Source organism: Mugil cephalus, chromosome 14 (genome assembly GCF_022458985.1).
Source record: "Mugil cephalus isolate CIBA_MC_2020 chromosome 14, CIBA_Mcephalus_1.1, whole genome shotgun sequence".
Lineage (NCBI taxonomy): Eukaryota > Metazoa > Chordata > Actinopteri > Mugiliformes > Mugilidae > Mugil > Mugil cephalus.
In genome coordinates this window covers 17,687,201-17,703,181 of record NC_061783.1, presented here as the reverse complement: position 1 = coordinate 17,703,181, position 15,981 = coordinate 17,687,201, and the positions used below count along the sequence as shown (strand labels likewise).

The following is a 15,981-nucleotide window of genomic DNA, read 5'->3' as shown; positions in this document are numbered from 1 at the left end:
CCATCTGCTCTTCCTTTATTCATTCATTAAGATGTCTTCTTTGTGTGTGCGTGGACATGTGCGCGTGTGTGTGTGCGTACATGTGCAAGCATTCATCACAACAGCCACTTGCTGGCCAAGTGCACAACGTCACTAATGTTGTTGTCCGAAACCAACAGTTGTGTGTCAGATGGCTCGGTCACGTGACCTCGGCGGCTCGGGATTGGCCCGAGGCGCCGGGCTAAAAGAGCTTGGCGCAATCCCTGCGCTCATGAGTGTTTCTTGTGAGGGCGACACGAGTGGTCACAGCAAGGGCGGATACCCAAAGGATCTAAGGGAGAGGAGTCGCTGCTTTGGAAAGAGAAAAGAGGATACAGCTGGGGGAACAAAAAAAAAACAACAAAAAAGAGGCATGACATAGCCAGAGAAATGAGTATCCACCAGCTGAATGAATGTGTGAAAGTAAGTCTTCTTTATCTACTTATTTTTGCTTTGGCGTGTTATTGGATTGGTCGGGAGGTTGGGTGAATCCAAAGCGTGGAGCAGAGGGCGATCTGCTGGCTGGTTGAACTGAATGGTGGTTGTTGGGATGTACGCCAAGAAGTGCGCAGTCACTGAACTTTGGTTCTTCATGAATGGATGACTGAATAATGAATGACTGCCAGAGAGTCTCAGAACAAGTACGGGAATTTATATAGATTGATGATGATATGACTGATATAGATATAGATAGAACCACAGGTCACGTCGGTCATTGTCCCAACTTTTACTTTTATGAGACATGGCTAGATAGTAAAATCTTCTTCTCTGTCCTCCTTTCCTCTTCCAGATCTTGAGCTTTAACCAACGTACCTAAGACGAGGGACCTACCCCAACCGAACCAAAGTACTCCCATACCAAAGAAACTTAAACCAAACCAAAAGGCCTGAAGCCTCAATTTATAGAGCATAGCACAGAATATTGTCAAGAATGAAGCTGGATAGCACGCCTGGAGACATGAGCGGGTGGAAGGAGCTGGACTTCGCCCTCAACTGCACCTACATCGTGCCGGACCAGGTGTCGGACCCCAGCTTCAGCCTGCCCAAAGCCATGACCTCCATCCCGCGCAACCTCACCTTCGAATACAGCACAGACAACGAGGTAAGGCGCGCCTTCCTCTCACGTTCCTTTTAAAATCCAGCGTATTTTAATCCGAACAACCGTGATGTTACCCCTTCATTAAGCGAGCCTCTACCTTCTGTTTTCAGATTAAAGCTTTAGCGTCTTCGCTTTACATTATTATTATTTCCGCGTTACGTAACTTTCCGTCAGGCCATCTGCATCGGGTTAGTAGGGACAAAAGATCTGCTGACTAATGAGTTCTTCACACATGCTGTACACCGCAAACATGTGTGAGTGAGTGTGTGTGCGTGTGTGTGTGTGTGTGCGCGTGTGTAATGCCGGGCAATGGACATGAGGCCACTGGCAGCTTGAGGTCAAGGGCCTTTTCATATCTTGTGACCACCTTGGCTTTCATTATGTCACTTGCGTGGTTGAGCAGTCTTAGGGATTCTTTACTTCACACTTCGATCTGCAGCTGTAGTAATAATACTAATAATAATATAATGAGAAAGCCGCATGCACCCAGGAATCAGCCTGGCTTTCAGTAAATGATGTAATAACATACCACCGTCCTTCTTTGCCGCTTCCTACTGCCTCTCCCACTCAGGAGACTCAGGGCGTGCGCACGACGTGCAATATTTCTGGGTTATTTACCTCAGACAGTCAGCTGACAGTTGGCTCCCAGCAAGATCAGTCATCTGCCTGGACATGTCACCTGCTGCGGTGCGCTGCAGGCGTTTAAAAGGGAATTTGAACCCGTCACTGCAGCCGGATCTATTATCTGAAAAAGCAAGAGAGAGCAATGTCGCACCCACGTCTTCTGCAGTCACTCTTCACACTCAACACTCTGATGCTTGCGGTTGTCCCCTTCCTCTTTTCTGTCCCGACCCGTGCGACATTCTTCTCCGCCGTCGTCGTTCCTCTTCTCTAGCTCTCGCACTCTCATCTCTTCCTCCTCTCTCTGCAGCGTTCGTGTCTGCAGGGTGACGGGCGCATGTGAAGCGCGCTGATAAAATCTCGCTGGGGGTTCATTTGAAAATCCCTCGCCCTTCTTTACACATCGTGAACTTTGTATGTGTTTATATATACACAATGCCGGTCAGAAGTTTGGACACACCTTCTCGTTCAATTCTGCGAGCCCACACTTTCGGCTGTGTGCACGGCTTGATTTTGCAGTACTTGCAGGCCGGTCGTAACGACACACATGTCACTTTGATTTAGTTTCTGCAGAAACAAACACTTACAGGCAGATAATTGGACGATTGAACTATATTCATGTGCATGAGCTCAGTGATTTGAAAAAGATAACGAGCCGCGAAAAACGTGCACGAGCGCACGCTCTGCTCACTGTTGCCGGTAATCTGCTTTGCTTAAACTGGCTTTTGTGTCAACCGAGTGGTTTCCCTTCCCAAAGATGGTGTCATGTGAATCTCTCTCCTTGACATCCATTTTTTTGCGGTGAACATGAAACAAAAACTGCCACTGTTTTGTGCGGGTTGGCATGCATGCACAGGCAGACTAAGCAAGGCAATAAGGGCAGCTCTTTCGTGTAATTGAGTACATGGCAGTACTAAGCAAATCTGGAAGTACCTGAGAAATTCGGAATGATGTTTCAATTCATTGTGCACATTTACATGCTGGCCAAACCAGTTCTACATCCGTTTTAGGAGGAACCTTGGCCCTTTCCTCTAAGTGCTTCGCACACATTCAGACCTCTCTTTCTTATTAACTTTGCTGCGAAGCGTGCCACGAAAGGCGAAGAGGGGTGAAGGGGGCACGTGGCAGATGGGGCGTCAGCAACGGGTGCCAGTAAGGTGGGAGGGGGAGGGGGAGGGGGGGCAGCAAGAGAGGCAGTGGAGGAGTTGGAGTGGGTAAGGCGATGGACGGGGGGGGGTAGGGTAGGGCGAGATTTAGGTTAAAACCAGATGATTAACTTTCGTTGGGGACGGATAGCCAGATAGGCAGCTAGCCAAGAAAACAGGCCGGCTATTTCAAGAGAGTTCAGAGAGAGATTGGACGGAGCCAGAAAAAAAAAAAAAAAAAAAAAAGGAGGAAGTTCATTAAGGATGATAGCGTAGGTCCACTCAAGAACGCCTTCCTTTCTTTTCTTCCGCTCCTCAGCACCCTCTTCCCTCCCTCCCTCCCCTCCCTCCTTCTGCCCCTTCCTCGCAACCTGGCCGAGCGGAGCGGTTAAGGACTGTAGCGGCAGTCCAGCAGCCGCGGCGATTCGTTAGTCACGCGACGCCAGCGAAGCACAATGTCCCTGTCAGACTGGTTCATCGCATCCTAGAATCACCGCGCTCGCTTCAATGGCCACTTGACATACACACACACACACAAACACACACACGCACGGACACAGACACACACACACACACACACACACACACACGCTCCTGCCATTCTCTGGGACCTGTCGTTTTTCTAATTAACTGCTCATGCATCATTTCCATGCAATAAAACCTCCATAAAGTCCTCCATAAATGACCTTTTTTATCTTTTTGTTTTTGCATTGGAAGGGCTGGGTTTTCTTTGGAAGGCCATGGGACTCGCCTTCATGGTCATTTAAATTGTATTTCCTCAATGGCAGGATGACAGAGAGTGTGTGTTTACACTTGGGGGGGGGGGGGGTTTAAGGATCGAACGCAAAGAGACACGGAGGCTGGTTGTGTCGCAGATGCTATAGTGCCTTACGGCTTGTGTGTGTGCCTGTGTGTGTGTGTGTGTGTGTGTAGGATTGACCACAAGCCTCTTTGCTCTCTATGAAGAGTGAATCATAAAGCTCCTCCGCAAAGATTCAGAACGCTGACATGTCATGGCACAGTCACTAGAGAGCACGAACATTTCCCAGAAGACTCACTGGAAAACATACGTTAAATTTTCACGAAACTGCTCCTGTTGCACATACAGTCCTTTGTTCTGGAACGTACATTACTATATGACCTGTGGCGACAGCATCCCACGCACATTGCTGCTTGTTTGGAAGACTCAAGCTTGCACCTATTCGAGAAAACCTATTGCAGACTGAGGCTTGACTCATTTCCCATCTGCAGAACATTGTGCAAACATGGATTTTAGGTTTTTCAATGCCAAGAATTAATGAGTACTCCTAAATTGCTTTTCTAGGCATTGTCTGCGGTTTCTGAAAGTACTTTAATTCATGAGATCCACAGTTTAGACTAACATCTTTGCGCCTGTCCACTCTGACCATCTCTAGGGTTTATGAGGTCAGTCAGTCAGATCAGTGGAGTAGGTCAGAGAGTATAATTCCCTTCATTCATTTAACTCATTAGTGCCACAAGTGGGTCACCTTGTTGGTTTAAACTTGGCTCCAGCAGCGATCTGGATTAACATGGCAGTGCAGCTGCAAACGCAATGTGCTTTCGCTAACGTTACAAATTAGTTTTGCATGTGAATATTTACATAATTAAGGAAGGTTTTTTCTGTGTCAATGTTTCATCTAAAATAGATGGGAAACACATTCTTCAACATTCTAATTTGTATTTTCAAGGTGACAGGCGTGTTCAGCAAAGAGTACATTCCTCAGGGTACTCGCTTCGGCCCACTGCAAGGAGACATCTACACCAAAGACAACGTACCCAAACACGCCAACAGAAAATACTTCTGGAGGGTAAGGGAACCGAGTACACACATGAATTGATCTAAAAACCAGCAAACGCAGACTGCCAGATGAATAACGGGAAACTCTCGAATCGAGCAAGAAAATTTGTCTGGGAAAAGTAGAGGAGAAACAGATCTTCCCGTCGTTCATGACGCACAAGTTTCACATCAGGTCCACGTCCACACGTCAACAAGGAAACAAAAACGCTTTCACACATATTGAACTGACTGAAGACTTTAGAGGAAGTTATTTACGCTGCTGGCACGTAACAATAAATCTTCTCTTACACACTCATCGCAGCCTTACCGGCACTAAAGTCCTATGACATGTCTCTCACAAACAGAAAGGAAGGGGCTATTATTCACCACACACAAACACACACCCACAAACAATCCATGTCTTCCTGCCCCCCCCCCCTTCAGTCTTTAAGTGCCTCTTAAGCTTGTGTCACTCAGGAAAGTTTCTATTCTGCTGAGTCAATTCCCAAGGACTTTTTGCTACCATCCTACGTATTTTCCTTCCGGCTTCGTTTCCTGTAAACCCGTGAGGGGTGTTCCTGCCCCAGCACAATAGTGAAAGTCGATGTTCCACAGGAACGATTACCTTATCAACCGCATGACACAGGTGCAGGACAATGCGGACGTGCTGCCAGAGGCATGTCTGCGTGTGTGCGCTTTTGGCCGCCTGCCATCACCTGCTAGAGTTCCCTTTAATCAGGCTTGCTTTCACAAGCAGGGAGCGCGTTCATTTTCTCTTTCTTTCTTAATGTCGTTTTTGTTTTTTGTTTTTTTTTTGCGTCGCTGTTGAGAGATGTCGTCGTAATTAACTGTATCTCTGGCATGCATTCCATGAATCTAATAGACGGGAACAATGTACTGAGTAATGGAGAGCGAAACAGAGAAGAGAGAGAGAGAGAGAGAGAGAGAGAGAGAGCGAGAGAGAGGCCACGCCTCCGGGACTCTCACCTCAAAAAGAGGTGGCGTTCAAGCTCAAAACACATACGAGTGCAAGGCTCAGGACACGGAGCAGACTAAAGGAACGGAATATTGCAACTCATAACTTATAACTGAAGAAGAGGATATTTTATTGTACATGGCAGAGGTGATTATTCTAACATTAATTCATTATTATATTTATTTTTTTTTTTTTGCTGATCTTGATTTCTTTCTCTATATTTTTGAGAAATCATCATGTTAATATGAGTGGTTAAAAGTGGATGTGGCATTTATGTTAGATAATGTAATATGCGACTGGAAAGCTTCTTAGAGGCCATCCCATATTGTTATATATGTTATATCTGTTATATATATTATATATATGTTATATCTGTTTTCTTCTTCTTCTCCTGCAGATTTACAGCGGTGGGCACCTTCAAAATTTCATTGATGGCTGTGACGTCAACAGGAGCAACTGGATGCGTTACGTCAACCCGGCCCGTTCGCTCGCCGAACAGAACCTGGTGGCGTGCCAGAACGGCCTGGACATCTACTTTTACACAATCCGGCCCGTGGAGCCCAAGCAGGAGCTGCTGGTCTGGTACAGTCAGGATTTTGCCCAGAGGCTCTGCAGCCAGCAGGAGGACAACAAACAGAGTGAGTGCAGCGGAAGCGGAAACTTTTTTGGTACTTGTGGATGGAGAGTTTTGAGGGTTTTGTTCACAAGGATTTGCGGAACTATAAAGATAGATGAGGGAGTATCTTAAGGCACAGGAAGGAGCAGAGCTAGAATACACAAACTACGAGTGGGTGTTTATTATGAGATAGAAGAAATGTGCGTGTCAAGACGGTGGGTCAATTACGTTTGAACTTGGTTTTCCTAATATCTGACTTCACTGACATTGCCGGAGTCAGGCGGCTATGTCGAGGGGCGAGGCAGCCCAAAGGCACTCAGAAATCCTTTTTATTTTTTTATGAGATCTGATAAACTGATAAGGATCTGCGCCGTGACCAAACAAGTGTCACAAAGTCTGCGTGAGGACGTGATAGCTTTTATCAGAGAAATTCTTTCGCTTCAAAGTGAAGACGCACTACTCCCTGACTTTGAGTGAAACCTGATGTTAGATAGTAAGTTTGGTGGCATACAGTATAGAGAGGTAAATATTTTAAAAGACCACATCGCACACAGGCTGCATAAATCTCAGGGCTTTAAGGAGAGCGCAGGGGAATGCTGGGTAATGAAACTTTGGATTTGTGAGTCATTTGTTTCAACTATTAGTGGAACATGAATTCATGCTGGATCATCCTGGATGATGAGGGCAAGACCGATGATTCACGCTGGATAACTGGATACACCAGACGTGTTGCCAGTCATCTTGGTGACTAATGCCAAGGCCAGGCAAGATATTGTTACTTTGATTTATCAGGTCAAAGATCTTTGAAGCAGTCCAGTTCCTTCCAATCACTTATTTGTTTGGTATGTTCACTGTACACGTTCCAGATCTGAATTTGGAGTCATTTATGAACGTCGGGCCACTGTCCTGTTTCCGGTATTGGCTTTTTACATCTGTTTTTCGATCAGTGTGTTGCTTTAAATGCATCAATAAAATGCATCAAGGTCTCTTTGTGCTGATTTTCATAACAAACCAAATGCCAAAGAGTGGCTGCCCTTTAGATTTAATTTAGATATGTAAAACCTGCGTGGTACGCTGACAAAAAAGTGTCAAGACATGCAAAAGAGTGCAATGTCAAATATAACTCACACAATGATCACTTTCAGTTGCTGACACACACAGAGTGGCCAGAGCCAGAAATGCGTTCACACAAAAAAAGAGAAGGAGATGCACAGAAGGAAAAAAAAAAAAAGGAAGAGTTTTTCTTCTTTTTTTTGTGGTCAGTACCGTAAGACGGCTATACCCAGAAAGAGACTCACAAACGAAACTCAGAATCTCGCTGCTCAGTTGCTTATACATAGGATGTGACACATGGACTCCCACGCGCTTCACCACCAACCCTTTCTCCCACACCGAAGGGACTACTGCGATTGATGAGCAGAAACCTATAATGTATGATTTAAATGTCATTTCAAAAGCGAAACTACTATCATTTACCATAACAGGGAGTGACTTACGTGGGTGGATGTACCGTATGTCTGTGAAGACTTTCACCTCAAAGACTTCATGGACTAAATACACAAAATAAGAAGAGTATTGCTTTTTTTCCCCTCATGTGCCTATACTGAATATAGATTATTTTTTTTTTTTGTCTCACAGAATACACAAGCACTGATGAAGAGCCCAGGTACACCAAACAGCAACTACCTCAGCAGACGTGGCACAGAGAGCGAACAAAAGACGAGGTAAAAGAGGAGAGAGACGAAGACGCCGAAGAGAAGATTGACGTGGAGATGTTGGAGAGAGACACTCCGCCTGACACGCCTGACGAGCAGATAATGGACTTCAGCAAAAAGATCGAGAGGGACGATAAGGATGCCGAGGGCAGGGGGATCATTCCTTCACCTCAGCCTGAGCACAGAGAGCACAGCATGGGCTTAAATCGTCCTTTCTTACCAGATCCCCACTCTGCACTCCCGGCCCCGCAGAGAAATCTCCCCCTTCACCTCCATGGCCTCTACGGTCACGGAGAGGGCCTTGTCTCATCTTACCCCCTCTACCCCCAGTCCAGGCCCATTCATCCGTCCTACCAGTTCATTCCTCCCTACAACCCGCACTATCCTCGCCTCCTTCTGCCCTCGTACTCCCCGCCCTTTCCTGGCATGCTGCCGCCAAGAGGATCCCTCCGGTACGGCAACTACCTGGGCACAGATGGACTCCCGTACCCTCCCATCGCCCCCCCGAACATGCTCCCGGTGTCCCACCCCTTCTCCCCATCTCCTCAGGGAGGTCTGAAGGAGCTGACGCCCAACGTCTCGCCGCCGAGAGGCGCCCCAGCCACCCCGGAGCTCTCCCCGGCTGCCAAGCCCGACAGCCACCACCAGTCTCCCGAGCGGTCTCCGTCCGCCTGCGAGGAAGCCATGAACCTGAGCCTGGCTACAACTAAAAGCAGCACAGCGTCACGCAACAGCCCCGGTCACAAGTCCCTGCCCTATCCACTGAAGAAGCAGAACGGAAAGATCAAGTACGAATGTAACATCTGCTCCAAGACATTCGGGCAGCTGTCAAACCTCAAGGTAAAGACCTTGGTTCCTCCCATTACTTTGAGTTCGGTGTACCTTTCAAAATGTTCCGCTCATCATTTACTGTATGTCACAAATCATTCATGACTTCTCTACGTATTCGTAGGTCCATCTCCGAGTGCACAGTGGCGAGAGACCCTTCCAGTGTAACTTATGCAAAAAGAGCTTCACCCAGTTGGCTCACCTCCAGAAACATCACCTGGTCCACACGGGAGAGAAACCACATGAGTGCCAGGTATGATGACACGTCACTTCTCTCTTCTCTATGATTTACTTTCTGTACTGATCGTGCCATGACGTTGTAAAATCGAGAGTCTGAGACACACACAGACACAATGTATACACAAAACGAGTGCTCTCTGACTCACATGCCTTACTGGTAACACGCCGTCTATTTGTTTTTCTCCAAGCCACTACCCACCTTGTCATATAATAGCATCTTTATGCTTTTGTTTGCTAATGTGTCTGTGGGTGTGAGTGCTATGTGCGTTGTCGGACAGGACATATCTTACAAAGAGAAAGTAGTCACGCCTGTTTTGTGTACTTCAGAGAACTGGAATAACATGATGAATCCTGAAACTAGCATCAAGATGTCATCATTTTGCTAAGTTTTTCCATAATAACCTAGATACAGGTCATTCAGGCTTATTGACTGACTTCCCTTCAGAATCAGTCATGTGAGTTTGACTAACAGAAGGTTTAACACTTCATTTCATGTTTTACAGGTGTGTCACAAACGCTTCAGCAGCACCAGCAACTTGAAAACGCACCTGCGGCTGCACTCGGGGGAAAAACCTTACCAGTGCAAGCACTGCAACACCAAATTCACCCAGTACATCCACCTCAAGCTGCACCGCCGCCTCCACAGCAGCCGCGACCTCCCCTACCGCTGCCAGCAGTGCGCCCAGACCTTCTTCCACCGCTTCTCCCTCTGCATGCACCAGCGCAGCTGCTGCCGGGCCAGCTCCAACGCTCCCATCAATGTGCACATGAAGGAGATGGTGGAGCGGTTCGATGCCAGCCAAGAGGCCGACACGCTCGCAGAGTCGGCGTCGCCGTCTCAGGTCGGGGAGGCCGTCGAGCACTGGCTGGCCCGCACCTTGGAAGGCGAGGGAAAGGAGGACCAGACTGAGGCCAGCATCCTGCTGAAGGCTCTGATGGCGGCCATTAACGCCCCCGCGATGCCCGCGGCCCAGTCGGCTGTTCCTGCGTCCCACTATAGCCCTCCTCTCGCCTGTCAGGAGAGGGCCAGCGTCGTCCACCTCCACAAGCGGCCAATGGTGAAATCAGAAGGACAGTGAAAAGGATTTGAGTCAGAGAACATGAAGATGAACACGTGGCATATATCTACCAAGAGAATAGGTGTCGCCAAATAACGTTCCCCATTATGCCTAAGGGTCGTAGCAGGGAATATGAACTTTCCTAATCCAATGAGCACAGCACCAAAAGAAGAGCATTCCAAAGACTGAGCGAGGGCATTCAGTGATTGTGCTTCCTCCCAGAGCTCAGTTTAATAAGTTAAAAGAGCGAGGTGTCATTAAGCTGTGAAGTATTTAAAAAGTCTTTTCACTCAGGTAGAGAATCGTTTGCTTTTTTTGTGCTTTAACTTATTCCTTTTTTTTAAAAAAAAAATTGAGTCGTCCATATTTATTTAGTTGTATGATAGATTGTTTTCTGTTAGTTTTCCTACATGTTGAACAAGTCTTCACTTGTTATATTATGCTGTTCTTAGCTTGTGTGACAGCTTTCGGGTACATATGTTTGTCAGGACACAGTGATAGCACAAACCAGCCTCCTGCTCTTCAACTGTGATTATTTTATTTATTTATGATTGAAAAAGGGAAAAAAACAAATAAATCAGGTGTCCTGAAACTGTGTAATAATAAGCGTTTTGCCAAAATTACAATCATGGAACGTGAATGTGTAGCACCGATTTTGGATCATCGTTCAGGTCTTCCTAACATGAGAAGGGAGGAAAGAGATTCAGACAGATGAAGCATTACTGATCCATCACAAGAAACAAAATATGACGTATTCAGCATGAACACAGCTATTTATTCCGATACAGCTCGTATCAGCTTATCAGCTTCTTTTTTTTTTTTTTTTTACTGCATTGAGATGAGTCAGATGATTCTTACACAGAAAGCTTTACTGCAAATGTCTGTAAACACGAGCTTCATCCAAATCTCCATTCAGGCATTGGTACCTCATATTCAGCTTTGAAAAAACAAATAGAGCCAAACAGGTGCACAGTTTTTTTTGTTTTTGTTTTTTTAGTCCATTACATATGTTTAGAGATTGGTTTGCTTTTGGTATCTCCAGGAACCTTCCTTTACAATTTTACTACTGAGTCAGTAATGTACTTCTTTTATCATTTTGTAGTTCTTTTGTACAGTATGTTTGTTTGTATGTAGTTTATTTTTGCAAACAGGGAATGAGATGTTGAGAATTTATATGTAAGAAACTATTTTGATGATACTTTTATATAAACATGATGTAGCATATTAAAGATATTGTTTCTATACATCTTGTGCTCTGTGTGTGCGTTTTTCCACGTTGACTTGAAATTTGAAGCTTTTTGGACCTGGGATTCATTTGTGTGGATGTTGCTCAAATGTGTTGCACCCACCTAGACCAGACCAGACACCCCCGCCCCATATCAATGACATAAAAATGATTCAGGAACAACTAACAAATAAAAAAAAAAAAAATAAAATAAAAAACATAAAAAAAATTCAAAATTCAGATCCCAAACTGGTCAAGTGTCCGTGGGATGCACGGGAACAAGCCTGATTAACGGAGGCCCTTCCCGTCAACCCAAAGGCCCCCACCAACAACATCCTGTTGCCAGATACCACAGGACACCCTCAGAACACAAGCATGAGTCACGACTGTGAGACACACGCAATATTAGGAGAATATCAGTTTCACAGAAGCTCTGGCTGCTAGTTTATTTATTTATCCTAGTCCAACACACCCATGATCAGGATGTCATCATTTAGCTATGCTGTCGGAAACTAATGAAGAAATCACTGCTGGAGCCTTATGGTTATGTGTTATTTGACCTCCATTGTCATGGTTACAATAATAAACTCTTGATCAAGACCGAGGGGAAGCCATAGGTTAAAAAGAACAGAGGTGAGAATAACGTGTCCATGTCCAACCACATGAAAACACATAATAAATATCCACCAGCCCATCAGTTGCGACCCATATTGCCGCAGAACAGGTTCTTGAACGCAACTGCGTCCTTGTCACTCAGCACAAAGAAAAAACAGGGAGCTCAGGGAGTGATGATGCACGAGGGTTTTTGATGGAAATCTACCGGTGGATGGTGAGTGGGCGGTAGGTCTGCTGGCTATTTTGAGCGTGAGGAGTGGTGGGAGCCGTTACACCAGATAACGGTTTCGATGTGTCTTGTCACGGCATGCACGGCGTTGAACGTGTTATGCAACCCGAAGACGCTTAGTAAATTTGATCACCTGACCCAGTTTGCCTGAGTTTGACTTCCAACTGGTCACTTGTCCGTTTCCTACTGGTTAATCATTGCGTGTCAAGCCGCTTATTCAGAAGATTTCATTTTGGTTTTAAATCCTCGTTGATCTGAGATGTTGGTCTTTGATATAGTGTGGTCGTTTGGCGTCGGCAGCGTGGCTTTACGCTGGTCCTGCACAAGCCCTTTATAAGTAACCTCTCTTTTGAAGTCATAGCATGTAAGTCATCTTTGGAGTATGCTTTTTAAAGAGCGTCTTTTCAGATGACTGCCAACAAACTATGGGACCAGGAGCCTTGAAGCCATTATAATAGTAGTTATGTAGGTTGCAGGTTGGTAGGCAATCCTTGGCATCTTTGTATGGACGTAAACATGCTCTTAGGAGGGACCGTAGTCAAGCCTGAACCATGCCCATAGCTGCCAGTAATTCTCCACAGGACAATGACTGGCCTGCACCCCTGTGAATCAGACAGCAGCACGTACGGTGGCTTGAAGTCGAGCGAGTCTGACTGCCGTGTGACTTGGGGATCTCAGATCATATGAGAATCCATCTGCCTCACAAGGCAACCGGCTTGGGTTCCTTATTTTTCCTTTCGCTTGGTTTCCCCTTTTTGGCATGTTTTGAGTGTCACTGTCGTGCTGCCTGGGGAGATCATTTTACTTTTTATTGTTTTATTCAGTGTATTCTTACAACGTACCTCACCTTCACATGCAACGGTGACAGCGCTCTATTCGTTACTAGAGGTGAAAGGTTACAAAGAGCAGCACCTGTATGTCTGTAATACACAACTGAAACCCGGCCTTTCAATTCATTTGCAAAAAAAAAAAAAGAAAAAAAAGTGTCTTCTGTTTTTATTTCTCAGCACTGTGCCTCCTTCTTCGTTCTTCTACTGTGTACCACTGACTCGTATTAAAATGCATCCACATGAGGTTTCTATCAAAACTCAAATAAACAACCAAAAATAATAAAATAATAAAAGTCGTGGTGACGCAGTTGAAAAGCATGTAATTATTCACAGAAACACAATAGACACACCCATGTAACATCCTGCTTACTAACACTCTCTTGCTGGTAATAAAGTGTAGGAAGTCCCATTCTCCATCCCACTGACTAGCTCGAATCTCAGACCGTTTTTCCTAGAAAATACGGGAAATGAAACTCATCAGCTACCAACGAAACTCGGATTAGAAGAAAAAAAAAGGGAAAAAAAGACGCTTATGATGACTACACCTGTTTGTAAAATTTGCAAAAGTCATTATGTGTGCCATTTGTCGAGCAAACTTTGCAGGGTTTTAAGCAGAAGGGTGAGAATGACTGAACGCTGACATAAAGAAACACTGTTGAGTTGTCTCACCCGATTTGGCCCCAACCATTTCCAGATTTGACTTAAATATAGTCAGTTTACCGGAAGAACTGCTATAAGGTCAGAAATCTCAATCTCATCTCTCTTTGAGGTTGTCATTTCTGATGTCTCCAGATTACAGCTTTATCAGACGAGACATATATAGATTTAAAAGCCTGAATCTTTTTTTAAAGGGTGAGAAGTATTTAAGACCGCAGTGGGTCCTTTTGCTATTTATATCTAAACACACAAACACTTTGAAACGCTGCCTACAGGTAACTGTCTGCCCAAAGAAATAAAACAGACAATTCGTCATTTCCATAAATAAACAAATAGATCAGTGTTATGGAAAAACTAAGTAGGCTGTTACATCTAGAGTCTGGTGTGGTAGCGAAAAATTGAACTTGTTTTTTTCACTTTACCGTACCTGAACGAGCGAGAAGCCCCCACATTTGACTCTTAGATCATCGTTGCCGTCCCATGACAGTGAGGCACACTTTCGAGCAACAAAACCTAAAGCAAGGTTTCTGTAAGCACATTTCTCTCTTTACAGTAATTCTCTCGCGACCTCTCTTTCTCTCCATTTCTTAACCTGCCTCTCTTAACCACTTTCTTTTTCTTTTCGCACAGCAATGACTCCTCATTCTATAGTATTTCCTCTTGCGATCTGTGGGGGAGAACCCCACAGCAAACACCTACGCACCACTGACCAGAATAAAAACACCTCAGACCTTTTAATGTGTGCAGTGTGCCGTGGTGACAGGAAAACCTTCTCTTCTGGCAGGCTGCTAGCCTGCCATCTGTCAGTATTTGCCGTATTGTGTTGTGCAGCCCAGTTTAAAAAAAAAAAAACAAAACAAAACAAAACAAAAAAATCACCTCAGAGAACCTTAAAGAAGAGAAAAACAACACGAGAACATTAAATGTCTGTGTTGGCCCTGTCAGTCTCCCTCAATCCACAGCCCCACGCTGAATGACTCACATGTGCATACAATTCATTCTCATCTGCCCTCTGTGAGTCTTTGGGTCTAAACTACCAAATTTCAACATCAAACCCTAAACATGTTTAAGTTGGGAAACATCTTGGTGGCATGTAAAGTGATCGCAAACTATCGACGAGCTACGAAATACTCTCGGCCATAGAAATCATGCAAATCTAGGTTTGCGTTATTTGTACATGGAGAAATACATGCTGTAAATACGAGCAGAAAGAATGGAAGCCGTTTGGTTCTTCTCGCCCAACTGGTTTTATTTGGAAACAGTATTTGTGAAAAGATCATTTTAATTGAGCGTGTCTCGCGTGGCTCCACGGCATCACCTACCTCTTATCTCTCTAAGTAGCTAGTAAATTACCAAGGTAATCCATTTCCTTATAACCGGTTTAGTAGACTCCATTGAGCTGTTAGCGGGTTTATATTTAGATTTTATTTGGGTCAGTTTATTTCAGTTAATTTCAGGAAGTTTTGTGAAAGTTCTCTGAAAATTACATTTACATAGTTATGAAAACAGTTGTTTTCAAGCTATGTCCCTCTCCTCTTGCTATATGGGTGATGCACACCGGTCAGTCACAAGATTAAAACCACTAATAGGAGAAGTGTTAATAACATTGACCATGTTGTGACAACTCAGCGTCCTACTGGGAAACTTTTGGACCTGACACTCATGTGGATGTTACCTAGACATGTAGTGCCCACCCAGGCCAGACCAGACACCCCATTCCCATAGCATTGACACTCGTTGGTGGCAGCAGCCATCCCCAGCAGATCAAAAAACACGAAGAACAGCACAAGACCTGGCCTCCAAATTCGCTGGATCCCAAACTGATCGTGTATCTGTGCCCACAGTGATCCACAAAGGCCCCTCCGCTCAACACATAGGATCCAAAGCCCCACCACCACCAACATCCAGCCACCAGACACTATAGGACACCCTCAGTAGGCCCATGTCCATTATCTTGATGTGTCACAACTCTATTGGAGGCACAAGGGAGACCTTGGAAGGTGGTTATAATGTTACGCCTGATTGGTGTGCGGAATATAAGGTTAGCAATTAGCGGCTACAGGAGGCAAACATGCTGATAGTAGGGTGAAACTTTTTGCTAGCCGGATAAATTTATTGCAAAAATAAAGGTATATATGCCACAGCTGTGTCTTTAGTCGCCTTTACATCCAGTAATCTTATACTAGCTAGTTGATCCAGTTAGCTGCCACTTGGCAGTAGCACCGATTCGTGTACATCTACTGTATGTTGACCTCAGCGACGAAAAACGCAGGTCGCCCAACAAACATGGTGGACAAGAAAGGAAGGCTAGT

The 15,981-nt window shown here is 45.2% G+C and overlaps 1 protein-coding gene across 2 annotated transcripts; it reads left to right on the top strand.

Moving 5' to 3' along the window:
• The first annotated feature begins 257 nt into the window (after nt 1-257).
• On the top strand, nt 258-11,359 carry prdm1b (PR domain containing 1b, with ZNF domain). 2 transcript variants are annotated; one of them, XM_047606011.1, is made up of 7 exons: nt 258-441; nt 809-1,119; nt 4,592-4,711; nt 6,054-6,294; nt 7,911-8,827; nt 8,940-9,068; nt 9,559-11,359. In XM_047606011.1, the coding sequence occupies exons 2-7, from the start codon at nt 949-951 to the stop codon at nt 10,132-10,134; spliced, it is 2,154 nt and encodes a 717-aa protein (XP_047461967.1). In that variant the 5' UTR covers nt 258-441; nt 809-948; the 3' UTR covers nt 10,135-11,359. The 2 variants fall into 2 exon arrangements, with proteins under 2 accessions (XP_047461967.1, XP_047461968.1); XM_047606012.1 differs by lacking the exons at nt 258-441; nt 809-1,119; nt 4,592-4,711 and adding an exon at nt 5,638-5,803.
• Nucleotides 11,360-15,981: the final 4,622 nt, after the last annotated feature.

What these genes read in the sequence shown, in the direction of transcription:
- prdm1b (XM_047606011.1), top strand. Translation starts at nt 949, where the DNA reads ATGAAGCTGGATAGCACGCCTGGAGACATGAGCGGGTGGAAGGAGCTG. An exon ending in AATACAGCACAGACAACGAG is followed by an intron (nt 1,120 to 4,591) that starts GTAAGGCGCGCC and finishes TGTATTTTCAAG; the next exon opens with GTGACAGGCGTGTTCAGCAA. An exon ending in AGAAACCACATGAGTGCCAG is followed by an intron (nt 9,069 to 9,558) that starts GTATGATGACAC and finishes CATGTTTTACAG; the next exon opens with GTGTGTCACAAACGCTTCAG.